The sequence below is a fragment of the Cyprinodon variegatus genome, unplaced genomic scaffold, assembly GCF_000732505.1.
Source record: "Cyprinodon variegatus isolate N-32 unplaced genomic scaffold, C_variegatus-1.0 Scaffold172, whole genome shotgun sequence".
NCBI classification, from domain to species: Eukaryota; Metazoa; Chordata; class Actinopteri; order Cyprinodontiformes; family Cyprinodontidae; genus Cyprinodon; species Cyprinodon variegatus.
The window spans coordinates 313271-339591 of NW_015150625.1; the positions used below are offsets into that span (position 1 = coordinate 313271).

Consider the following 26321-nt stretch of genomic DNA (forward strand, 5'->3'; position numbering starts at 1 on the left):
AGCCGCTCTGCCCCCCGCCTCTGGAACTCTCTACCACCCCAACTTAGAAACACGGACTTAATTCTCCATTTTAAAATGCAACTCAAAACCCATCTGTTCAAGATTGCTTATTCTCTTTAAAAATATCAATTTCACTGTAGCAGCCTCTGTAGTTTTTAAAGTTATTTTTATTTTTTCTGACACTGTTTTTATGCTTTTGTACGGTGACCTTGAGTGTCCAGAAAGGCGCCTTTTTAAATAAAATGTATTATTATTATTAATAAAAAATCCTCTTGTTTTAAGGCCAGACATACTTTCCTTTGGCAGATTATCTGATTTTCCTGCTCCAATCAAGGACAAATACACTGATTTTCAGATCAGCTGTTGTAGTAAATTAAAAGTAGAAAAAGTTGTGAAATGAAGGCTGACAGAGCTGTAGCTGGCAGGTAGGAGCTAAATGGCCCAATAAAAACAAGACTATATACATTTTAAAGGACAAAACGACAGCTGCAAAAATAAGAATCTATGTCCATGTGTTATAAAGAGGAGCTGTTTGGAGAAGCCAGTCACTAATATAGAGGGGGGGGGGCAATTAATTTTTGAATACTGCAATACAGAAACATCAATGAGAGCTCTATGGCAAGAATATATTTAGAGGAAGGAAATTATACAGTCAAAATAGAAATATATAAATATTAAGGCAATGAATGCAGAGAACAGACGCACAAAAACACCGGATCCAGCCACTTCCTGTTGCACATTGATTTCTCTCGTAACCTTTTCTTTGAATTGCCACAGTTTCAGTTTTGCAGATATTATTTTATTTTTTGGTTGATTCAAAGCTGACTTTTAACAGACACACTTCTGCAAAAAGGATGCAGACAGGAAAGGTGGCAGCCATTGATCAAAAGGAGGTCTAAAGCTTATTCTAGGTTTGAAGCAGCACAAAGATCTTAGGTACCAAAGGTAGAGCAGAAAATCTGATAGATGCTCTAACAGGACATTAAAAGTCTAATTACTTAATTCCTCATTTGATGGAAGTTTTGGCCTCTAAAGCTGCATGACAGGTAGTTTGCTCAATTTAAGGAGATCTGCTTGAATCTAAACTATGTTCCTGAGCTATGGAGTTCATTTTGATCCATTATTGTTGAAAATAAACACAAAAAACATGTTTTTTAAATGGAAATCTTGGGACAAAAAAGAAAAAAGACAAACAGATTTTAAAAAAGGGGGTTTTGAGAGTAATTTTGTTTTCAGATTCAGTTTTTTTATTTTTATATATATATATATATATATATATACCATTTATATTTTTCAGACTAAGTTTTACAAATGAGGAATACATTTTCCTCTATTATTTTTCAAAAGCAAAGAATGTTTGAAAATTAAAGAAAAATGGGAAATATTAGAATTATTAATAGAAAAAGGGCAAAGTTACACTACAATCGTTTTTGATTCAAATGTTTTTCATTTACATTTGCAACAATGATGGAACAAAATTCTCTCCATAATGAACATCTGGTGTAGAACTAGATCAACGTGTAGCAGAGCGTGACGCACCTATCCTGTTCCCGGTGGAGATGCAGCCGTACGGTAGGAGGCACAGGTCCAGAGACTCCGTCTCCCAGATGGACTCCATGATGAGCAGAATCTGAGGATGAGAGGAGACGTCTGCAGGGGATGTGCTGTACCTTTGGCGCTGCTGACCCGTCTGTAGGGCTGCTGACTCACCTGCAGGATGAGCATGTCCTGTCGGAGGTCGTCTCCGTCCTTGAAGAGGATCCCTATGGGGTCTTTGGACAGCGTGGTGGTGTCGGCCCTCTTGAACTGCAGCCACAGCGGCTTCTTCTTAGACGCCATCACTTTGCACTGCTCGATCTGCGCACAGAAGCGGACAGGTTGGTTCCCGGGGGTTGGTTATGAAGCGTCAGGTTCCGGCGTGTTCAGGCCTCACCAGCAGACCTCCGGCTCTCAGGCCCGGATCATAAGGGACTCGGAAGCCTTCCGGCAGACCAGACGACTGCAGCGTCTCCAGTTTCTGACGCAGCTGAAACACAACTGACAACCACAGCACAAAGTCCAGCTTTACAGAATGTTTTATCACCTTTTAGAGCTTTCATCCTTTCCATTAAGAAACGCGAACATGTTTGTAACTTAGTTTTAGTTTAAATAATACTTAAGCTTACAGTAATGGGTAAATATTTTTGCAAGGAATCAAATCTTTCTTTTAATTTGCGGGTTAAAGAGCACCTTGATCTGAGGCGTCCCTCACCTTGTGTTGTGACGTCATATTTGTCGGCAGACATGGCCTTCATCTCCCGCGTGACTTTCTGAAGTGCCTCAGTCATTTCCACCTGGAAGGAATCCAGTTTGTTAAAAACCGAGACCTTTCAAATATCTTTTTTTCTAAAAATAGTTGAACGAAAGCATCTGGAGTGTGAAAGTTCAGTCTGTAATTGGATTATAAATATAGAAATATAGCAAAAACTAAACCAGTCCAGTTTATTTCACCTCTCACTGAGCGAAGGGTGTGTGAAGCCCAATGAAGGAGATTATTAAAGAGGGCTGTATTATGTTTAGTTCAATGAGCTGCCATTACCTGCTTCCTGAAATCCTGGAGCATGTTCTCCCCACAGCCTCTGAGGTAGGCCTCCAGCAGCACAGCGTACCTCTGCTGGTAGTGCATGGACTGGGCGATCTCGCTCCGCAGGAACCAGAACAGAAAGTGGCCGATACGCTTACTCTATGAAGAGGTATAAGGAGTTAAATAAGTTTATCTGAGGACAAATGTCAGTTCTACAACCAGAATACATTTTCAGTTCTCTATAGCTAATAAATGAAACTACAACCAAAGAACATCCTTCCTGATGACTGGTGGCTCATTTAGATGCAACTTTAAAAGCAAACATCTGCTAATATATTCTTTCTATAGAAAAGAGTGTTTCCTTTTCTATTCTTCATCAGAATTTCCTATATTTCTAGTAACACAGAAGCACAGTTTTTATTTTTATCTCACCCTTAAGGCCCTCTTCAGCAGGAAGCGGACCAGAGCACTGTCATGGTAGGGCTCAAACTTGACCGCCTGCAAGAAGAAGACGTGCACACCTATTCACTATTATATATTCAACAATCACCAGAAGAAGCTACAGTACATCTAAACAACTCCTGAATTCAAAAACTTGGTGCCAACAGGGATTAAGAGGCAAAAATATATATATATTGAGGTTTTAGCCAACAAATAAATTGCTATTCCCTAAAAGGCAAATTAAAATGATTGAATTATTAGGTTGAAAAGTTGCTAAACTGCAGAAAGTTCTACTGTTTGCAGATGACATGTGAGTATTTCATTGTGATAACACTAAATTGTTTTATTAACACAAATGCATAGACACATTTATTTTTACATATATATATATATATAGCAAAAAACTTTCTATAGAATTGCAAACAGTCCATGAACACTCATTATAGTGCAACTCGAACTAAATATACTAAATGAATTAATAACAATACATATAAAGTCTTATAATGGACATAATGTGCATCAATATCCAACAGTATTATTTTGATTTTGCACTACTGAATAGGAAGTAGATAAAGCTAATATCCATCTAAACCTCCAGTTTTCCTAAATTTAAGGCTAATATAAAGGTTTCGCACAGTGTAGACTGACAGGAAGAGATGGAAAGTTTAGAGAACAACCATTAGAGGGTCTGTGTTAAAACTAATCCGAGGACTGAGTGAGTTATAGAACTTTATAAAGCAATGCCAGAATATTTATGTTATTTAAAGCAGATTGAGATTAGAGGGTTTAGTGAGATTGAGCAACACTTGAGTCGTAGAAAATGAAGGAAGTGAAAACACTGAGGCTGTTGTGCTCACCGTAGGAAAGAAAAAAACAAAACAAATGGTTTAAAAGGTCAAATATTAGGGGAGGGGGGAGGGCATAGGAAAGAATCTGACAGCATTCAACATTAGATCAGATAGAATGATGCAAATACTACTGAGTCAGTCTAACACCTGAATCTAACAGCATGTCCTTTGGATAGTCTTAATAGTTTAATAGAAATGTCTCTAGGTATTTCATTATTTCAAATGTAAATCATGCAGAGATGAAAAGCGTGCGGAGAGGTCCGATTTTCCTATCTTAACAAAGGCCACTGTGTCTCCCTCAGATGATTATTCTGGCTCATGCAAATCTGACCACAGAGTTAACTTTAGAAAACATTTTAGAAGAAAGCAACAAGCATCCGTTTCCACACATTTGGAATCCTAAAAAAAAGTGTGTAAGTTTATATAATACTTTACTTGTTTGATGTTTACAGAAAAAGCTACAAGTGGATTACAATTGATGCCTCCTACAAAAAAGTTCTTTATTGTTAATAGTTATGGTTTAATTTTGGCATCACGTTATGCTAAACTAGCTGCACAGATTAAGATTCCCTCACCTCAGTATGCTGGATGCTCGAAAAAGAGCCAATGAATTTGGGCAACAACTCCCTAAATGCTTTGATAGCACCTAAACCTGTAGGTTTGTGCATGTAAATGTCTATTAAATGAATTGAAAATGGGGACGAGCGCATAGTACGGCCTTACATAAATATATCTCCAGAATGATTGACAATTAGGAGGACCACTTATTTAGATGATCCACCTGGAAAAAGAACATCCTCCACTATACCTTTGAGAAACACCACATGACGATTGAAAAAAATAAATGTAAAAAAAATTGTACGAAAGAGCAGCTCTCGAGATAAAACTAAAGTTCAAAGTAAACAGACATGGCAGACGAAGCAGAGGCAATGCTGATTGTGTGTCGGGTTGGAATAGTAAGAAAAGTTGCATAATTTAGACTCTAAATTATACAACGAAAGAAAACTCTAAAATTTAGAGTTTTCTTTAGTTGTCTCTAAGGAAGACAATGCATCATGTTAAATTGTTCAGATTTTGGATCGGAGCCGCCTCCACATTCCTCCAAACAGACTTCACTGGGAACACACCATACACGGCCCTTCCACTGATTGGGGCTTATCTTGTCGAGGAAACCTTCCTTTAAAGTCTTAGGGAAATCATATGTAAATGTCAAATCATTCTGGCTTAAACATGTATTTAATGTACTCTTCATCAGACGATATTGTTCCAAAATTTAGAAAATTTCTTTTTTTTTTTTTTAAGGTTCATTTCTAAAATTCTGTATTTATTTATTTTTTTTGTTATCTTATGCAGGCCAGTTAGTTATACATCAGCTTGTACACCTAAATTAGGTCAATCATATATCAACAGTCATCTGTCAATCCAATTTTTTTGGTCATAGCATCTTGACTCATATGTCACTGCTAATATACGCAACGGCCCAGTGTTCACGGGGATGGACGTCTGTGTCTTCAGCAGGCGTAGAGCTAACAGAACTGGCAGCGTTGCGAGGCAAGGGCTCAAACATGTACGGCTGGAAGCCTTCTACACCAAACCAAGCTTCTGCCGCCCTGGAGTTAGAAATAAAAAATATCTGATGGAGGAGACTCATCCACGACCTCTGACACTAAACTCTCCTCCTCTCGCATGTTTCCTCTGTCCATAGCGTTCCTAGATAGTGTCGTTTCTAAGTCGCCAATTCAGTGCTACTTGGTCCCAATGGAATTTCTCATTGGGAACCTACTAGCACTAAATTGCTAACTAGTTAGCAAGATGCTTCCGACATATTGGCTACAATCAAACTTGCTTGCAAACCTTCTGCCACAACAATACCGCCCGCTTGATAAACAACCAATCACATTCACTTTATTCACTGGTGTAAAGTCTCGCACCACTGGGGGAATTCTGGAGAAACGGTTGGAACGGCCGTTTCCCTACGACTTTAAAGAAACACAGCCTGCCCTAAGATTGCAGAACGCTGCGAGGTTCACACCTTTGATCTCGATCCTCTAATTACAACAACATAATCAGAGTCAAGTGCCAGAAATTCCTTAAAATTCGGAGGCAAGACGTTAAACTCTGTGACAGTGACATATTTAAGTGTTTCTAGCAGTTCAGAGATCAACATCAAACTGATGAAGACGATAAAATAAAATGTGACCCACCTGGACCAGCTGGAGAAGATATCTGAGGACGTCATCGTCCTCCAGCGTCTCCAGCTTGCGGACCGCCATAGAACGAACCTGGGCGTCAGAGTAGTGGCAGTCTAGCAATTGCATTGCCAAACCCACGTCCAGACCACTGAGGAGCAACAGTAAACCAGCAGTTCTCACAGGGGCCATTGTAATAATGGTGTAATAACAGTGAGGCGCCAGTTTACCTGGTGTCCCATGCATGGCTGCGGTCCAACAGACGGTGAGTTGCAAGGACGTCTTCCTGTTTCCCCCATTTGACCGACCCCAGCAGCTTTGGATAAGCTCTAAACAAAATTAATTATTAAATAAGAAAAAAAAAAGATAATGAAATAAAATATTTTGGGGGATCTAAAATAGGCACCTGGGATCACGCATGCACTCATGTCTGAAATGCCACAGCAGCTCTTTGTCCTCTGGACTCAGTGGATGTAAGGGATCCGTAGACACGATGGCTTCAAACTGCTTTTTCAGGTGGTTCGGCATCTCTCGCTGACCTCTGTCGCCTGCGTCGCCCTCCTCGCCGCCGCAGTCCCTTCCCACGTCCCTGCTCTTGGGCAGCACCACCGGGTAGCAATACTTGTCCAATAAAATGGCGATGGCCATGGAGGACGCCTTGTCCGGATTGGTGGCGGAGGTGAGCTTGTCGGCGTTGATGCTGCTGCTGCTCTCCTCGCTCTTCTCGGGCATTTTCCACATGTGGAGGATGAACTCGCCTTGGCGGAGGAGTGAGCGGTGGTCGATCAGGAGGAGGTTGACGTAGTACAGCAGGCGGTTCTTGGTCTTTGCTAAAACACGGACAAATAATGAAGCCTCCCACAATTCCTTTGGGAATTACAGGGAATTCTAACTGGGCTTTACCTTCCAGGGTTCCGGTTCCTGCTGTGTTCTCATGGTAGGAGCCTTTGGAGCTGGGCGGTACCGGTTGCTTCCCACAGATCACCTGGATTCATTTGAAGGGTTTAATTAAGCACTTCCAGTTTGTAAACCGAAGCACACATTCTTCACCCAGACCTAGTTGGCTTTCACTACACCATATTGGTGTCTTTAATAATGTATATTTTTTAAATATACTATTGGTTAAAAAACAGTAACCAAGGCAGGCTGGATTTACCTGCAGGTTGAGGCGGGCCCCTTTAGGCAGGTCCTTGATCTTGATGTTAAACTCCAACCAGCAATTCCAAAGCACTTCTTCATTAAACGTTTTGGAAGTCGTTCTTTCCTAAAAGATTTTTGACTAATGTGATTAATGGGAACAAAGTCGCTGCTCATAATATGGAAACAAAACCCCATTTCAGGAAATCGGATAAAATGACTCTAACACCTTATAATTCAAATGACGTTCACTGGAAACAGAGCTCAGCGTTTCCCCTAAAATCTTATCTCACAGCAATAGGCCTCTGGGTTTATTGTCCTGATGCCGCATCGCAGATAAATGAGTGGATCATGCAAATAGAGGCCTGCAGCTGATTTACATTTATGGTGTTTTGGGTTCCGGTGAAACTGGAGCAGGAAATGTTGCGTCTAATTTCTGTCCCAGCCAGGGATGGTTTACAATATTGAAGTATAAATGGCAGAAAAAAATGACATGAATAAAAATGTATAAACATTTCCTACACTTACAGCATATTTTCTCTTAACATGAGCTTTTAAATAAGCTAACTACAAATTAAATTACCATTTTTGTCTTCAAAGTATAATAATAGGAAGAGGGTATATTTTAAACAAAGTTTTTTTTTTTATTCAAATGGTAAATAGTCGTATTTACCTACTTCAAAGCAAGGGAAAATACCTATAAAAAAAGGTATTTTCTTTGACAGGTTATTTCTGACTTTTTTCTCAAAATTCTGAAGTTAATCTCAGAATTCTGATTTTTTTTTCTCAAAATTCCGACTTTTTCTCAAAATTCTGACTTCAATCTAAGCATTCTGATTTTTTTCTCAAAATTCTGATTTGAGGATAAGGGCCACTTTTTTTTTTTATTTATTTTTTTTACTTAGTTTAATATGGGGAAAAAAAAGTTAGAATTTTGATAAAAACTTTAGAATTCGGAGATTAAAATCATAGTCATGAGATTAAAGTCAGAATTTTTACTTTTTTCCCATATCACACTTAAATTAAATAATCAGTTCATTTTCTTTTCCTGGTGACCCTAATCCTCTTCCGTACTAACACCATGACACGAATAGAAAAAGAACCAGAACACTGTGGTTAGCATTAGCACTTAGCTTAGCATCTACCAGTTTTCCACATCTATAAATTGAATGCACATAGCTGCCAACACCATGTTTCCCCATGGGGAATCTAGGGTTTAGGATTTTCTGCATCATTTAAACCTGTATTTCAAAATTTCTAGAATCGAGTAGCTGAAGGTTCTGATATTCTTTTTTAAAGGACTTCAGATCCTGCATTTGTCAATTGAAAATGAGGCAGAAGAGAAAGGGGAGGAAATTCAAGCCTTTTCCATTAGTTATTATGGGCATCTTTTCTGACTAAATGAGCAGAGACATATTTAAAGAAGGTCCAAAAAGGAACTCCTCTTAAACAAAAAACAATGTTGTAGAGTGGAAAAAGAATGAAAAACATTATGAAAAGCTGTGGGCATCTTCTTCATCAGAATGTGAAACAACAATAGTGTCTTTAGTCAAAAAAATCTCCAGATCCAGATCCTTCCTGGCTACAACTATCAACATCTTCAACAACTTTTAAAAAACAACCAAAAAATAAGAATTACTTTGTACGGAAGAGGATTAGGGCCACTGAAAAAATAAAAAACATTAACCAATTTTAAAATTTTATTTCAGTTTAATATGGGAAAAAAGTCATAATTCTGAGATTAATTTCAGAATTCTGAGAAAAAAGTCCGAATTGTGAGATTAAAGTCAAAATTCTGACAAAGAAAAAAAATCAGAATTCTGAGAAAAAAGTCGGAATTCTGAGATAAAAGTCGGAATTCTGAGATAAAAGTCGGAATTCTGAGAAAAAAGTCAGAACTGTGAGATTAAAGTCAGAATTTTTATTTTTAACTTGCTTTTGGGATTAATAAACTATTTTAATATTTTTTTTTTTCTCATTTTGCATTCGTGGAACCTTGAATTTTTTTAAGCAGCAAAATTTTAACCAGTTTAAGGAATCTGTTTGCTTTTGGAAGGCAATGCATGGAGGAATTTGCGTTTTTTTTTTTTTTTTAAGGAATTTGTAGCATCTGGTGTTAGAAGTCTTCTTCTATGTTTATAACCTGTGCTAGAAGTTGCTGCCCATGGAAGATGCTGGCCTCGATGAAGACGATGAAGTCTGGAACTTTAGGTAGCGTCGGGATGTCGATTCCAAGCACTTTGACTCTGAACTTCCTGTTACAGTCCCACATGGAGATGGTGAAAACTCGCTCATGGTCTTTCTCGGCAATGGTCAACTGTTCATGGGTACCTATGGAGATTTCTTTAGGTCAAAAGCTGCTCATATCCGAGTAGAAATAATTAGACTTTGAATCGAGGACCTGTGACCCCCGTGCAATCGTCCACTTGAGCCCAGTCCTCCCTCTGGACCAGATCCAGCTCGGGATCCGGTGGAGTCTCCATCACCAGGTGGATCTCCTCTCCGCTCTTGAGGGACTGACGGATCCAGTTAAAGCTTTGCAGAGCTTTCTCTCCATACAGATACTCCTCTCTGTGTGTGAGAAAACAACAGAAAAAAAGAAACAATTGTTACCCGATTCACAATGAACACACTTGGTGGATGGGGGGGGGGGGTCCACACACCTGCCACAAACACGCAGAACAAAGTCCTCCTCGCTCACGTCTTCAGGGATTCCCAACAAAACCCTTTTGTTTGCTGTTTTTGCAAAGAAGCTCGCTAGTACCTAAAGAGGAGGATAAAAAAAGAAAATGAAAATAAACTACAGGAAATGTGAACCAAACAGGAAGTGCTGCACATTTCATGCGCTATATTTATCTACCTGTGAAGGTGTATCATCAATGGAGACTTTGATGGTTTGGCTGGAAGTGCTGACATGGATCACAACCAGGATGAAACCGTTATTAACCTGAATAGAGAATATAGGAGGAAAAAAGGGGCACAGAAAATATAAAAAGATTACGGAAAGACATATAAACAAATTTATTAAAATCAGATGTAAGATCTTATTCCTGAAATACCCTAAATGATCATGTTTACCATGAATACATCCCATACCAAAAAGATGGTGAAATGGAGTGAAAAAAAAAAATTATGAAGTATAAAAATGAGAAAAATGAGAATCTTCCATTGAATAAAAAAATTTTTACAATAAAATAAGATGTAAAGCTTTTAGAACATCAACAATGTACCATTAATTTTAAAATGCACAATAAGTATATTTCCCAGCATCGAATTAAAAATACATTTAAAATAATGAAAAAATTAAATGTGCCATTAAATAATAAAAAATACATTTAAAATAAATAATTTAAATAAATGTCCAATTTAATATATTTAAAATTGTGATTTAAATGGTTAAAAGCATTAAATTGATTTTAATAATTACATGTCCCTGTAAATGATCAGACATCTATTTAAAATTAACAATTAGGTAATTAATATCTAAATAAATAATGAAAAATACATTTAAAATGATAAATTCCATTATTAAAATGTCCCATTATATTTAATATATGGACTAAATGTTCATTTTATATTCCAATTACCAGGAGGTTATTAAAATACATTTAAACAATGAAAAAAAAACTAAAATTTCCCATTAAATAATTAAAAATACGTTTAAAATTCTGACTTTAAAAGTCCAGTTAAACAATTAAAATATACTGAAAATGATCAAATTAAATGTCCCACTGATGAATTAAAAATACATTTAAAATATTGAATTTAATAATTAAAATATTCCCATATAAACTTGTGATTACTTTGGTAAAATTTCCCAAAATATAATTAGAAATACATTTAAAATGGTGAATTTATAAATGTGCATGAATGCATTTGTTATTAAATAAATACAAACACATTTAAATGTATCATTTAAATGCCATTAAATAAATGGATAAACAATTTAATAAGAAATGACTCTATATGTTTATATTTAGGGTCATGGGCTGAAATGATTGGTAACCCCCTGGTGTGAAAAGCACTAATGATGTGTGCAGAAAATGGCTCCCAACACGTTACAAACTATTTCTGAACAGCAGCTCTGGAAGCTCCAGGCTGCCCACACAACAGTGGAAAATTAGATTGAGTCGTGCTGCTGCACTGCTTCAGAGGCGTCAGCACTAACTGAAGGCCTCCTTCAGAGTGGGCACAGCTTAGAGGAAGGAGGCGGATGGTCGAAAAAGAAATGTAATAAAAAAATTAAACTGTTCTCCTGTCATCTTGGTGAAAAAGAGGATGATGAAGATCTAAACAGGTAAACACACCTTGGAGAGAAGGTGTTCAGGCAGCGGCTTCCTGGTTACCCAGGGGTCCATTGAGTAAAGTCTGGGGTCCCGGTCCAACAGCTCGATGCGCCGCGGTGTCAGCAGCTTCCTGCGAGTAAACTCCAGCTCGTCGTCGTGGACGTTGCTGACGTCGGTTACGTCGTAGCCAATCAGGTAGTTCAGGTAACGCTGGTACTGCTGGGACTCATCTGATGGCTGCGGGCGAAGCGCCAGCGTGATCCGGCCCACATCTTTCTTCAGAGCTGGGGAAACACAACAGGGGACGATTCAGTAGGAATAAGCTACATATGCTAAGCTAACCATCAGTAGTGGTCAGGATCAGATTAAATCTAATACCAACTAGATTTGCAAGCAATTAAATACGGGTTCCAAGCAATTCATATCCAGGCCACGCCCCCCGGTTCTAATCGCCCCACATGTGCGTTTTGGCCATGGGTGGTATTGAAGCGTAGTCCAAAATATCAATAAAACTAACAAATCATCGAGAAATAAACCAAAACCTTCTAATTTGACTACGGTATATTCCGAGTTCTTATATAATGATTTTCTTCAAGGAAAAAATTCCCTCCAAATTCTCGATTTATAAAAAAAAAATTTAAACGTAAACTCCTCATACTATCAGTACACAATTACCATATATGGCATACATTATTAATTTCAATAGATTTTTCAAACAAAAATTCATTTTTAGCGGTTCTAAGAAAAAATATATTCACAGTAAAAAAAAATTTTTTGTTTTATTGCGATGAAAAATCAAATTTGGTTCGTGCATAATTAATGAAATCAATTGGGGGAGTTAACCTAAATAGGTTCAACATATATCGCATAATAGGTAATAATTAGCATAACCGCGCAATTGATTGAACAGAGAAATTGTGTAATTAGAAAACTATTGCAGAAAAATACCCCAAAACAAACCTTTTGTCTAAACAGTGCCACCTGGTGGTCAAACAAAAAATCTTTCCTAAAATCTCTAGAGGACTGCCCCCATTTAATTCATGTTAATGCTAAGAATATCTCCAACGTGAGACGTTTTGACCATATATCCAAAGTCAATCGACTTTGTAGATATAAACTTTTTGTGATTATAGCGCCCCCTATACATGAAACTACTTGGAACCCAAATAAGGAGCAATGGACCCTTAAGAAAGCTACTTGCTTGTTAAACTTAAGTCACCGAGCTAAAACTAGCCTTTAGATCTTAAAAAAAAAAAAAAAAAAAAACACAATTATAGAGCAGCTTTTTTCAGTTGGTTTTGTCTACATGTGATATTTTTATTTTTGTGAAATTGTATTGTTCAATCTACAAGCCAAATAAAAAAAGAGTCATATCAAAAGAAAGAGCCAACATGCTAATATTAGGCTAACCTTTAGGCGGGTTTTTAGTGCATGTTGTCCTTACTGACAACTGAGGGTGAATGTTTGAATATGTTTACAAATATCCAAAGTTCCTGTCGGGACAATATATTGAAAGTTTAAACAACTAATCCACCAACATTAATGATTTTAAATAACTGAGAACAGATGTTGCCAACATCCCTAGCTAAAACCGGTGTACCTCAAGGCTGTGTGCTAAGCCACCTCGTGTTCTCATTATACACACATAGCCCTACAGAGAACTAACAGAATCAGTTTTCCCTGTACAGTCATGGCCAAATTTTTTGAGAATGATTCAAATTTTAATATTTACAAAATCTACTGCTTCAGTTTTAATAACGGCAATTTGCATATACTCCAGAATGTTATAAAGAGTGATCAGCATAACAGCAATTAATTGCAAATGTCAATATTTGCCTAGAAAATGAACTTTATCCCCCAAAACACATTTCAAAATCATTGCAGACCTGCCTTAAAAGGACCAGCTAACGTTGTTTCAGTTATTGCTCCATTAACACAGGTGTGGGTGGTGATGAGGACAGGGCTGGAGATCAATCTGTCATGATTAAGTAAGAATGACACCACTGGACACTTTAAAAAGAGGCTGGTGCTTGGCATCATTGTTTCTCTTCTGTGAACCATGGTTATCTCTAAAGAAACACGTGCAGTCATCATTGTACTGCACAAAAAATGGGCTAACAGGAAAGAGAATCACAGATAGAAAGATTGCACCTCAGTCAACAATCTATCGCATCATCAAGAACTTCAAGGAGAGAGGTTCCATTGTTACCAAAAAGGCTCCAGGGCGGCCAAGAAAGACCAGCAAGCGCCAGGACCATTTCTTAAAAGGGTTTCAGCTGCGGGATGGGGCTACGGGCAGTGCAGAGCTTGCTCAGGAATGGCAGCAGGCAGGTGTCAGTGGGACTGCTGAGGACTGGGGTAAAGTCATTTTCTCTGATCAACCCCCTTTCTGATTGTTTGGCACATCTAGAAAACAGCTTGTTCGGAGAAGAAGAGGCGAGCACTACCACCAGTCTTGTCTCATGCCAACTGTAAAGCATCCTGAAACCATTCATGTGTGGGGTTGCTTCTCAGCCAAGGCAGTCAGCTCTCTCACAGTATTACCTAAAAACACAGCCGTGAATAAAGAACGGTACCAGAATGTCCTCCGACAGCTACTTCTCCCAACCGTCCAAGAGCAGTTTGGTGATGAACAATGCCTTTTCCAGGATGATGGAGCACCTTGCCATAAAGCAAAGGTGATATCCAACTGGCTCAGGGAACAAAACAGAGATTTTGGGTCCATGGCCTGGAAACTCGCCTGATCTTAATCCCATTGAAAACTTGTGGCCGATCATCAAGAGATGGTTGGACAAACGAAAACCTAGGAATTCTGACAAAATGCAAGCATTGATTGTGCAAGAATGGACTGCTATCAGTCAGGATTTGGTCCAGAAGTTGATTGAGAGCATGCCAGGGAGAATTACAGAGGTCCTGAAGAAGAGGGGTCAACTCTGCAAATATTGACTTGCTGCATTAACTCATTCTGTCATTAAAAGCTTTTGTTACTCATAATATGATTGCAATTGTATTTCTGTATGTGATGACAACATCTGACATACACACAGGAAAACCAGAGGAGCAGATCACGTGAAAATAATTTTTGTGTCATTCTCAATACTTTTGGCCATGACTGTATATTGATCTTACTGACACAAAGATGATTCACAGATTTCAGAGTACTATGGAGTTTTCAAAGATGCTAATTTATGTGACGAAAAGCATGCTAACCTCCTTGGTGACCTGCTAAATAAGGAGAATTTCTAATCTGATTTAAACCATTTTGAATCAGAAATGAGTAACTTTATTTCAATAAAAGTTTTTCCAGATCCCTCTGGGGGCAAACAAGGTGTTTCTGCTGACATTCTGCACTTCCTCTCATTTCCTGTAACCGAAATGCAGCACTCTGCAACACTTTGTCTAGAGCTGACCAGGAACAATGTCGTTTTAACAAAAACTGCTTCACAGCAGTTCCCTATAGAAATGATAGCACGCATTAGCCACATTAGACATCATATTTATTTCTGACATTTATGATGGTGCTAAGTAACTTAGCTCTGTTTTAAACGTCTTATGGAAGCTAGCCTAAAATCTGATAGGATAGATTCTGTTGGGCCGACAAATAAATACAGAAAAAATTCACTGTTTAGTGCAATACATCTTACTGAGCACCAAATATGTTTTTTATCTATTTTTCAACTAGCTTTTATTTTATTCTGTTCAAAAGGTATGATACAATGATAATTTGTCATTTTCTCTAACACGGCTTTACTCTGCAGCTGGTAAGATATTGGCTACTAAAAAACACTCCATACAATCGAAACATGTTTTAGTATTTTTTATCAATCAGTCATGATAAAAGTAGTTGTGGATTTAAGGGTAAGCATTACCTCTCCAGTAGCGAATGCAGTCCAGTGTTTGGAAGACCTGATGCTTGTCGTAGATCTCACAAACGGTGCCTTTCTTCTGATAGAGGAGGATGCAGTGGTCAGGAGAGAAACGCTGGTAGAAGTCAGGACAGAGGTTTAAAGACACCGCTTTCATCCAAACTTGAGCTTTAACCTGGAAGACACAAGCAGGCCAGAAACGGTCCAGGTTAAAAACAAGCCTCAAGCGTCAAGTTTCCTAAACCACCGAGCATCCCCACCTGCTCCACGGTCCAGTTTCCGGCCACTTCCAAGAGCAGCAAGTCTGGGCTGCTCCCGCCCCGCGCCACCGTGGGCAGCACAAACTCCACGCTGATCTGATCCATAGAGGCGGAGGAGGAAGAGGTGATGGCTTTCTTTCTCCTCCTCCTGTTGCGGCTTTCTTCCCGGGCCACTTGGCGCTCTTCGTCGCTCACCTGGATCTGCTGCCTGTCCATTGCCTAGCTTGGACACAACAAAAACCCAATGAATCATTAACTGCAATCATGCAAACACCTTGTTGCCATGGAGAGCAAGGATCGGACCACTTCATCTGGAGTGAGCAACAACAGGCATTCCTGTGATTTTAAAGCTCTACTGTAGGATTTTACACAATAGTTTTTTTCACTTTTAAATCTGGCATTTATTGCAGGAATTTTCTTTGCCTTAGACTCCAAAAATTTCAAAATCCAGATTTAAAATCTTGTTCAGTCTACAGCACGGACGAGTTAATTTTTTTCCTTTTAGATTCCTGCAAAACTTATTCAGACAGTTTGCCCTATAATTTAGATTTAAAGCGATCCCTGTAACTCTAATGAACTAAAAATCAACTCTGTGGATCAATATTTTACGTTTACGGTATTATTTGACCTGGTAGGTTTATTATATAGAGTAAAGTTTGAACCATTAATTTTGCAAGTGAATAAGATGTTTAGTTAACAGATAATTTTTTGAGGTGGAGCAATCCAGAAATGAAACTTGGAAAAACTTCTATTAAAAAACACATTTTGGGTGTAACTTTGATTTTTTTTTCATGTTTTATTTTTTCCTCAAGTTATTTTCATTTTCAAAAATTAGTTTTTTTTTTTACAGATTTTATAGCATCCAAGTTTACATTTTCAAATTTCTTTTTTTAAATCCAGTTTTACGAATTGCATTTTTTTCTTTGTTTTTTGTTGCATATGAAATTCTCCAATAGATTAATAGAAATCTGTCTTTTCTCTTCTCTCCAGAAGAAAACCTTCCCCTTGAAAGGGAAGAGAATGTGAAGAGAGAAAAAAATCTAGAAAAAACCGCAAATTTACCTTCAAACCCTTTTTAATTAAGAAATATAATTTCTGGATTACATTTATTTTTAACTTTACACTTAAAAAACTTTTTTTTTTTATTCTACTATATTGGAGCAAAATTCACTCCATATAAATGATGTAATACTTTTTGAAAAACCTTAAAGTCCAAATCAAGGCACAAGTCATCAGAGCTAAAACCAAAGTTGAGTGAAAAATCTATTCTGAAATAACCAGAAAATCATTATGAGTCGAAGATCAAGGATCTCTGAAACACCCGACACACCGATTTTGACCAAAACCCATTTTTCCTTTTAGAATCAACGCTGTCAGTTGACGCACAACATTTTGATCTTATCTTGATAAACATGAATCAGCAGCAGTTTCACATCACCACTCCCAAAATTAAAGGAAACTAGGCTGATTAAATGAGGGGCCAATCAGTGCACATACAGAAATGAAAAACAAAGAAACCATCTTAATAGAAAACCTTTAAGATTATAAAAATATACCGTACTTTAGCCAGATTTCCGATTAAAATAAAAAGAGATCATATCTCTCCTATTCTAGCTTCTCTTCTGGCTTCCTGTTAAATCCAGAATAGGATTTAAAATCCTCCTTCTCACATATAAATAGCGGTGTGGGATATGCTGGTCAATTTGCATGTTTTCTAAACAAAAACAAGGGCTTGTTGGGCTACTGTATAAAACCTCATACTCAACGCTATTCCAGACATTTTGAGTTGAAAAAGCTTCCTGGATGGGAAGCACAACATCTTCACACTTGGAAACAAAGTCCATTGGATTGTTTTTCAAACTTTTTTGGAGCGGTGTGGGAAAAAAACGATATGGAAATATATTGTGATATTTGGCTGCCCAATAAATATCAACCTTACAGTTCCTAATATGGATTTTCAAAAAAAAAGAAAACCTTTCTACCTAAAACAATGAGGGAAAATGGGGTTTCCCAACATTCTCAGTAGAAGACGTGGACTGAATCAAACCCCAAACAACATGGATTCTGTTGCACATATACGGCACTCTTTCATCTATACATTTTTTTTTTATAGCCGGAACTTCGCCTGGGATCTAAAGCATCAGTATTCAGTCAAGATGTGGGAGTTTGTAGGAGAGTTGGATAAAGTTTGAATATATTCTAAGAATAGATTGGTGTTTTTTTCCAAACAATCTAGTTGGTTAAAACTAGTTTGGTTGGATCAAACAACATAATGATCAAACTCTGATCAAGCCACTGATAAAAAATGTAAATGTATACTACAAATATGTAAATGTTTTAATATGTCGCCAGATAGACTTCCGATCTGTGAGTTGTTGGTTCAGGACCCACCTAAGACTTTTAAAAGTTTTGATAAAACACATCTAGTATTTTGGTTAATGTGACTAATTTGCATTTGTATTCCTAGTTATTGCAGCAACTTCAGGAAACAAAAAATGCTGCTGAGAGGCTGAGGTCGGGCTCGTTCAAAAAAAAAAAAGGAATCCGCTGAGATCAATATGTTGCTGATGTGAACTTGATTCACATCACAGGTATAAAGGACGTTTCCAAAATATAACTAGTCAAAACATAGATTACAGTAATTTGCATTGCGGTCAACCAAAAATACAGCGGCCCATTCACCCACTCTCTGCCAGTGACACTCCCATATGCCCAATTACAAAACTCCTCCTAACTCCTCCCTCCTAAATCTAATTGAGCCATTCCCCTACAAACTAACAACCAAACCAACAAATAAAAACAAAACCATAACAGCTATAAAATCAGACAAACAAACATCAAAGCATCTTATATTTATAGGTCCTACACTAGTATAAATATAGATTGGTAAAAACACACAAAAAAATAGATTGGTGGGTTTAACCAGAAGATTGGTTGAACACATAACTTCCAAAAGGATTAAAACCACAAACTGTAGAAAAACTATTATGTTTAAATAAAAATGACTAACACCTTGCATTTTCTCATCATTGCCCAATTTGCACAAGCAAACTTTCACTGTCTGCTCGAGCTTATTCCACTAAAATGGCAGAAAAACTGTGTACCTACAATTATTGTTCTCTTCTAAGACATTTTACATACAAAAAAAACTTAAAGATTTTATTATACAGACCAAACATTAACAATTTCACACGAACAAAAACAATATTGCAAAAAAAAAAAAAAACATTTATATTACTAACTGTAGTTCTTCACTCCACCAGTAGGTGGTGGCATTTTCACATGAAGCTTGATCTCACCATCACTGTCTTTAAGTAATAATAATGAAAGTTTTCAAAACTGACTGTTACTTTACTATATTTGAGTAGCTATGATGATATGGTGTCATTGAACAGATTGAGCCAAACTGTCATTTCACATATATTTGTTGTTTGAAATGATAACTTTAGCCAGATAAACAAAAAACTTTATATATTTGTAATAAGAATGCTAAAATAGGGGGGAAACTGAGTATTTGGATTAGCAATGACTAATTACTACACAATAGTCCTTTCATGAGCGCACATTTCCTAATAACTGAAATAAATGTTAAGAAGTCGGTGGAGTTTCCCTTCTGCTTCTTTCTGCATCAGCAGAGGAAGCTTTATAAAAGCAGGAAGCAAGAGTCAAAAACCATGGATGGACCAGAATAACTCTCAGTCAGCTGCTCTGGCTCGGAAGCACTTTTCAACTTTGGTTCACTACAGTAACTAACATTCACAGTGCAGACAACATATTTTAAAGAAGAGCCAGAGGTCAGTTAGAGCAGCAGGTGGAGTGTAACGGTTCAGCAGAGAGGAACACTGCAACTGATCAGAGAAGTTTAATAAAGACTCACCAAGGAGCGCAGAAGGCAAACAACCCCGGAGCTACCCGCGAAGAAGTCGGCATTTATGCTAAATAACAAGACACGGAAACGTCAAAATAAAAATTGTCTTTTTTTTTAAGTTTATGTGCGACAACAACGAGGAAACGCGGCGCCTCCGACAGTCCTCAAAACATGTCAATCTCACTGCGGGGACTTTAATTATCGCGATACCCTACAACTTCCGTTACGCCTTCAAATTAAAACACCGGAAGTGGCTCGCAATAGTCGCTTTGATTGTGATATAAAAGCTAGAATAAAGTCTACAACACAGAAATAAATATAACAATAGTGATGTTTTTAAAATCAATTAAATATTTTTGATTTTTAATTATAAATTATTAGTAATGTAGTGACTATTTGTACAAAAATAACATTCAATATTCAATTCAGTTTATTTCTATTGCACCGTTTCACAACACATGTCATCTCAAGGCTGTTTACAGTTCACCAGATCATCCAGTCAAATTGATTCAAAGTTTTCTTTGCATTGACTCATTCACTTGAATGCAATCCCTCACACTAAGCATGCTTGTAGCGACAGTGGAGAGGAAAAACTCCCCTGTAACAGGAAGAAACCTCCAGGCTCAGTGGGAGCAGCTATCTGTCTAAAAGCCGACTGGGGTTCAAGGAGACAGAAGCAGAGATACAAAAAACAACTGTAAAAGGCGGCCCTCTCCAGGAAACACACAGCCAGGCAGACAAGCTCCGAGCCAGCTCCCATGTCAGAGGACGAAGAGAGCACATCCAGCCAGTCACAGTCAGAGAAACAGGACTACACTGGAAAAACAGGCTGATCTCCAACATCTAGAAACAAAGGTGTTGATGGCAGCAGCACAGCTGATATTTCTCTCCAGGATGGAGTCACATCCAAACAGGAAAAGACAAGGCAAAGCCACTATGAGAAAAATCAGAGAGAGCATAACGTTAGAGATTGAACTAATAGATTCTGCAGAGTGGGAGAATAGAGATAGAATAAAGCAGAATTATGAAATTCTACTCAAATAGCCATCTGATGCACAGTGGATTCTGGCTTACGCAGTCCAAAAAGATTTAAAAAAAAAAAAAGTTTCAAAATCCAGTTCTTTGCTTGTTTTATTCTCCGTTTATACAAAGACAGGATACAGGCTTCACACGATTCTGCTACTGCTCTCACTCTGATTCCTGCACCTGTTCTTTGATTGACTGACTGACTGAGACTGAGAGTGAAAACTGGTAAAAAAAAAAAAAAAAACTATATGGCCCCCATGCAAATTGATCTACCTAAGACATACCTATTTATACCGTGAAACACCATCATCCAAAGCTAAAGTCAAATAGCTAATTAAGTGAATCACTAAACAAATCCTATTCTAAATAACAAATCTCACTAAATAATCCAAATTCTAAGAATTAAATAAAAATTGAGAAATAGCTCCCACAAGTAATAAAGTTAACATCAATTTTAAATGGGGATCTACTGCTCCTGGTGGCTGCATTCAAATATTACTGTGTTTTATAAACAGGAAAAAGGAAACAAATACCATTTCCATTTATAGATATATTGTTTCCAGCCTTACAAACCTAATATTTTATATGTGCGTATATTGTATATCTTTTACCCTTCTTTATTTTTTAATAAATGTTTATTACCTGTGTATCACTAGTGTATTTTGGGGAATACATACAGTAAACAATGCAGTTCCTGACATTTTTAAAAGTACCAGAGTGATATAGGTATAATAAAATAATAATATAATGATAATACTATATATATATAATAATTAAATCCGCTGAAGGACAGTGAACTTCTCCTTTTTGAGATAAATAAAGTTCTATTTAACAACACAATGGCAAACTCAAAGTGTCTGTTTATGTCACTAAATAAAAGTAACACATTAAAGGTTTAGATAAGCTAAGTGTGTTTTAATCGTGATTAAAACCATCCTTCACCCACCCAGTGTTTTTAATTGCAGAAATTAAAAAAAAAGAAAAAGAAAAGTAATTCGCACGAGCTGACGTTCAGTTGACCAATAAGAAACGGCTTTCTCTGTGATTGACAGCTCCTCTGACCAATAGGATAACTAGAACATTCTGTTTACAACAACCCCCCCTTTTCCCTACAAGTCGACTGTTTTGGTGAGTTGAGAAAAGTTCATTGAAGCCATTGACTTGTTTTAAAACGCTGAATTCGAAAAGACTTAACAGAGTTGAACATTTTTACCTCTAAACTGGTTAGAGGAGTAAAAACGCGGAGCTGTCAGCGAAGGTTTTGTGCTCTAAATGCAGTTTCGCAGCTCGCTCTCGCTAAGCTTTTTTTTTTTTTTTTTATTGTTGACGTTAGTTGTTTTGTTGCGGTGTTGATTTTACGCAACAATGTTTCAACCATTTAAACACTAGCCGAATCCTTATTCCCCTTTCCGAAACTTACTTTCAATCCGATCTTAGTCTGATGTAATCATATTTTTGTCGTTTTCTTTTCAGTCGACGCGACAATGTTTCACTGTACTTTTTTTTCCTCTGAAGTTTCAATTAAACGGACGTTTTTCGACATTTTTTGCCGATTGTTGACAGCGGGCGATATCCCACCATTATCAGGGTTTAATAAATAGTTTTTGTCTTCTTATTTAAACTATTTAATCGTTGTCTTTCTTTATGTTGAATGAATGGAGCCTAAAGTGCGCATGCGCGCTGGAGCTGGACGTTTATAAACAAGGATTCTAACTTTAAAGCCTGAATCCAGCACCCTAACATATTAAAGCTCTGTGTTTCAGCTACATCATGGTTTGGGAGGTTAAAAATCCACCATCCAGGACCAACATGCAGCAGACTGACCCTCAGAGTGAATCCACAGGTAACTACATGTCCAAACCAGATGGGTCCATCCTTACAGGAAGCTTATCTGGGGACATTTTTGGGAGAATAACTAATATTCCTGTCATTTAATCAAACAAACTTCATTTATACCAAATGTTCCCAATATATTTTAGCTCTTTACCCCCTTAAAACATATAGTTACTTTACTCTTATTTGTTTTTACATATAAAGTGAAGTAAATGTATTCATGGGAGGTTTTAGAAGGGGGCCAACAGGGGCCAATGCCTCTGTAGAACAGGTCCAGGCCCCCTACTATGGTCCCTTTACTGAAAACATACCCGAAAAAATGGAAATTGAAGTAAAATAAGTCAATATTTTTTGGAGCAAGTGCATTTCTCCTCAATCTAAGCAGATCAGTAAGGTAATTTAGAAATATAATAAGATGATTTTCATTTAAAATTAGAAAAAAAAACTTAAATATCCTCTTTATGTGCATTCTATGCAATTATCTTATTATAAGGGCATAAACCCTCCTTAATTTGTCAGATCCTCTTATTTACCTACTTTAACCAATCGCAAATGCACTAACTTTAAGAAATGTTTGGACAATTTTTGTAAGGCTAACTCCATGTACTGACACACGAGGCTGTAAGAGCCGCCAATTTAATATTCTGATTTTACAATTCACTTCAAAAATCACAAAATTACAGAGAATGACATTTGTAAAACTCAAACTGAAACACATAAATTTGATAAAAGAAAACTAATACAAAAAGTAAAGTTTGAATAAATTTGATTTGAAATAAATATGAAAAGAAAAATATTTTTTTTTTTTTTAAATATATTCCCTTATTTATAGAACAAATCAAAGTTCTTTTCTAACTGGATTTAAGCTTAAACAGAATAAAAAAACGAACCTAGTAACAACAGAATCATATATAGATATAAAATTTCTAGACCTAGAGGTAGGAACATCTATGTCAAAAACTAGAATTTGAAGAAATATAGAATTAGTATAAATTTGAATTTCAGGTAGGATTAATACAAACTATTGCAAGAAACTAAATAAGAGATAAACAAAATGAACATAATGTTATAATACAAATGCAAGATAAAAACAAAAAGATAAACGTATTATAATTATTAAATCAGGATAGAAATAAAATAAAATGACTTAGTTTGAGATAAAAGCCAGGCTAAGATAACATAAACTCTCTCTCAGGTTATCAGTCCGGCTTTTTCATTGTAGAATATTAGCATTTTACCCTGAAATTTATTTTAGTTTAACCTAAAATGTCAAAAAACGTGTCAGGAGGGACAAATTAACCTAAAAAGAAAGCAGATCTCTGTGATCACCCATCCTGCATGGATTTAACTCTTTATCTGAGAGTGAACCTCCCAGACCACTAAACCTTGCTGATGGTATGAGTGATAAAACTCAAATTTATATTTTTTATGTGACATAACTACAAAATCCTCCCACATCCCCTATATAGAAAACATGAAGGTTTGTTGGTAAAATGTGGCAGAAACCCAGCTTGACTTTTGGGTTTCCTCCAGGGATAATGAACATTGATGGGAACCGGGCTCACGATCCGCTACGCTGTGACGAACACTTCCCCTCCTCACCCAGCCTCCCCACCAGCGACACTTTCATGGAATACGGTATCTTAAACACGGGCAACAACACAACTGCTTTAATTTAAGCAATTCAAACCTCACAAGCGGCGTTCTAACCCCTGCGTTTGGTTGTTCTCCCAGACGACCTGCCGGACCTACAGGAGGTTCAGGAGGAACTGGAGCCGGCGCCCGTTTACCAGCTGGAACTGGGTGTGTCGCACCAGGAGCGGCGCGCCGACCCACAGCCCCCGGAGACGCTGTGGCTCACGCAGCTGGCCCACATCGCCACCGGACCTCAGAGCCCACTGCTGCAGGGTCTTCCTCACAGCAGGTTAGTGTGTTCCTCCAGAAAAGGAACAAGAACTTACCGTAGAGGGTCATGTGCAATGGGAGCGTCACACCTGCATTATAATGGGAGAGTTCACCCTACGGGGTGAAATTTGCTCCGTTATTGTTGCAAAGAGCCCATTTCAGGTTAACTTTGCTAATTTTTTAGATTTTGTTTTTCAAATACATTGATTTCATTTAATTACATATATTTTTACTTTATGTATTTTTTTTTTCAATTTCATTGTTGGAAATTTATATTTATCAAATTAAGATTAACAAATTCCTTCTTTCCTAACTTCATTTCACTAATCAATCTCTCTTCACTTCAAGCCTAAAAATATTGCTAATATCCAAGGCATTTTTGCTCCTCACACCATAGGAAAGCCCGCCCCTAGAAGTGAAGAGAATGTGATCTGGAAAACATAATAAAAAAGAAAATATTTCTGAAAGAACAAAAAATTAAAAAAGTAAAATTTGTAAAGAAAATGTATTTTAAAAAATGTATATAAAAAATGCAAAATTACTCTCAAACCTTTTAAAGTTTCTTTTCTAGGTTGTTTCTTTCTTTTAAATCTCCATATCATAATACATTCATCACTTGCAACAATACTGGAACAAAATTCACTCCATATTTAACAAATGATGCAAACCATAAGTGCACAAAGTCGCCACTTTCCCTTTACATTAATGCTTCGACTAATGCTTATTTTGCTAATCAGTTTATCTTTGGATTATTTATTTCAATTAATCGACTAATAATCTGATAGCAACAGATTCCCTAAAGAGGATTTTATATAGATTTTCAACCAGGTGGAACTAAAACACTTCTACTTGAGGGTTATCAATATGGTGTCTGGCAGAGGTTTTCCCATTTACTAGGCTACTGACTGAAATCGCCCTTTTACCAGAGCTTCTGTACCCAGGGTTTCCACAAGTTAAATCAGTAAATTATAATTTTTTAAATTAAGGCCTTAATTGGCATTAAAATGTATCAAATGTAATTATCGTGGCATTTAAAATCTATTAATAAAAGAAAAACGTTTATAAAAACAATTTCATCAGATATATATCAGATATTTATTGGAAAATGCAAAGTGACTGGAAAACGAGGAATTTGGACATGGCTGCAGCCTGTCGACAGGCTTTTGCCATGTTATATATATTTATACATATGTATTAAAATAAGAGTCATGAGTATTGTTGATGGCATTAAAATTATTCCTAAGAGCATTAAAAGCGCATTAAAAGCATTAAATTACAGTTAGTCATTCCTGTATAAACCCTGTTACCAGACAGGTCAGGAAAGCTTTTATATTGAGCTCTGATTTCTTACTATAATGATAAATAAATGGCGGCCACAGTGGTCTATCTTTTAGTCGCCTTTTAGTAGGAAGATTTAAAATCCAGAGGATGATGAGAAGATCGCCACGGTCGTTCAGGGTGAGATTCTTTTGGACAGGCTCACAAATAGATGAGAAATCCTTGAGTAAATTGTTGTACTGTTTGTTAGAAGTGTTTGATTGGTGCTTCCTGCTGTAATTTATGAAAATATAAAATGACGACATCTGCTGGCCCAATCAGGTATTACTTCTAACTGAAGCATTAGATCTGAGGCCATCATCAGACCTTTAGTCCTTTTAAATTATTGTCCGAAAATGCCAGAAAATAGAACCTTGTTTAAATTTCTCCCATGAATCACAGCGCCTGTTGGTTTCCATTTTTTAGCTCCCCTGCAGTCTGCATCCCCAGCACCAGCAGTGACCTACACTCCTACGCCCGTCCTCCACCTGCTCTCCTGAGCAGCACGTCGCCATCTAGAGTTCACAGCAGGCAACGACATCGCAGCAGGGTAGAGCCGGCTTCACCTTGTGTTCAGTAACAAGCAGCTTTTTCCTTCCTGTCTGACGGCTGCTTCCTTCTGCAGACCAGCAGTGAGTGTGGCTCTGCCGTCTCTACCAGGTCCTCCCTGTCTGATGATGAAGACATGGGCTGGAGCTTCTCCTGCCCCCCCACAGCCTGGCACTGCTTTCTGAAAGGTAGAGGAACTCCTTCCTTCCTTCCTTCCTTCCTTCCTTCCTTCC

General features: G+C 37.3%; 2 protein-coding genes across 4 annotated transcripts in view; one reads left to right on the forward strand and one right to left on the reverse strand.

Annotated features, from left to right (window-relative positions):
• The window catches only part of pik3cg (phosphatidylinositol-4,5-bisphosphate 3-kinase catalytic subunit gamma), a 26551-nt gene extending 6909 nt beyond the window's left edge, over window positions 1-19642 (reverse strand). Inside the window, exons 1-19 of one of the 2 annotated variants that reach the window (XM_015378449.1) lie at window positions 19468-19642; window positions 15591-15809; window positions 15334-15505; window positions 11486-11748; window positions 10039-10125; window positions 9842-9942; window positions 9580-9749; window positions 9322-9509; window positions 7198-7305; window positions 6945-7026; window positions 6448-6871; window positions 6272-6370; window positions 6057-6192; window positions 2996-3061; window positions 2579-2722; window positions 2252-2333; window positions 1934-2037; window positions 1711-1857; window positions 1540-1630 (exon numbers count right to left, since the gene is read on the reverse strand). In XM_015378449.1, the coding sequence (XP_015233935.1) occupies window positions 1540-1630; window positions 1711-1857; window positions 1934-2037; window positions 2252-2333; window positions 2579-2722; window positions 2996-3061; window positions 6057-6192; window positions 6272-6370; window positions 6448-6871; window positions 6945-7026; window positions 7198-7305; window positions 9322-9509; window positions 9580-9749; window positions 9842-9942; window positions 10039-10125; window positions 11486-11748; window positions 15334-15505; window positions 15591-15806 (2680 nt within the window). In that variant the 5' untranslated portion in view covers window positions 15807-15809; window positions 19468-19642. Of the gene's footprint in view, window positions 1-1539; window positions 1631-1710; window positions 1858-1933; window positions 2038-2251; window positions 2334-2578; window positions 2723-2995; window positions 3062-6056; window positions 6193-6271; window positions 6371-6447; window positions 6872-6944; window positions 7027-7197; window positions 7306-9321; window positions 9510-9579; window positions 9750-9841; window positions 9943-10038; window positions 10126-11485; window positions 11749-15333; window positions 15506-15590; window positions 15814-19467 lie in introns of both variants that reach the window. The other variant, XM_015378450.1, reaches the window with a different exon arrangement.
• Window positions 19643-21645: 2003 nt separating this feature from the next.
• LOC107087087 (HMG box-containing protein 1-like) overlaps window positions 21646-26321 on the forward strand; it is a 10053-nt gene continuing 5377 nt past the window's right edge. The window contains exons 1-5 of one of the 2 annotated variants that reach the window (XM_015378451.1): window positions 21646-22327; window positions 23851-23955; window positions 24052-24241; window positions 25966-26089; window positions 26165-26276. In XM_015378451.1, the coding sequence (XP_015233937.1) occupies window positions 22255-22327; window positions 23851-23955; window positions 24052-24241; window positions 25966-26089; window positions 26165-26276 (604 nt within the window). In that variant the 5' untranslated portion in view covers window positions 21646-22254. The remainder of the gene's footprint in view (window positions 22328-23850; window positions 23956-24051; window positions 24242-25965; window positions 26090-26164; window positions 26277-26321) is intronic. The other variant, XM_015378452.1, reaches the window with a different exon arrangement.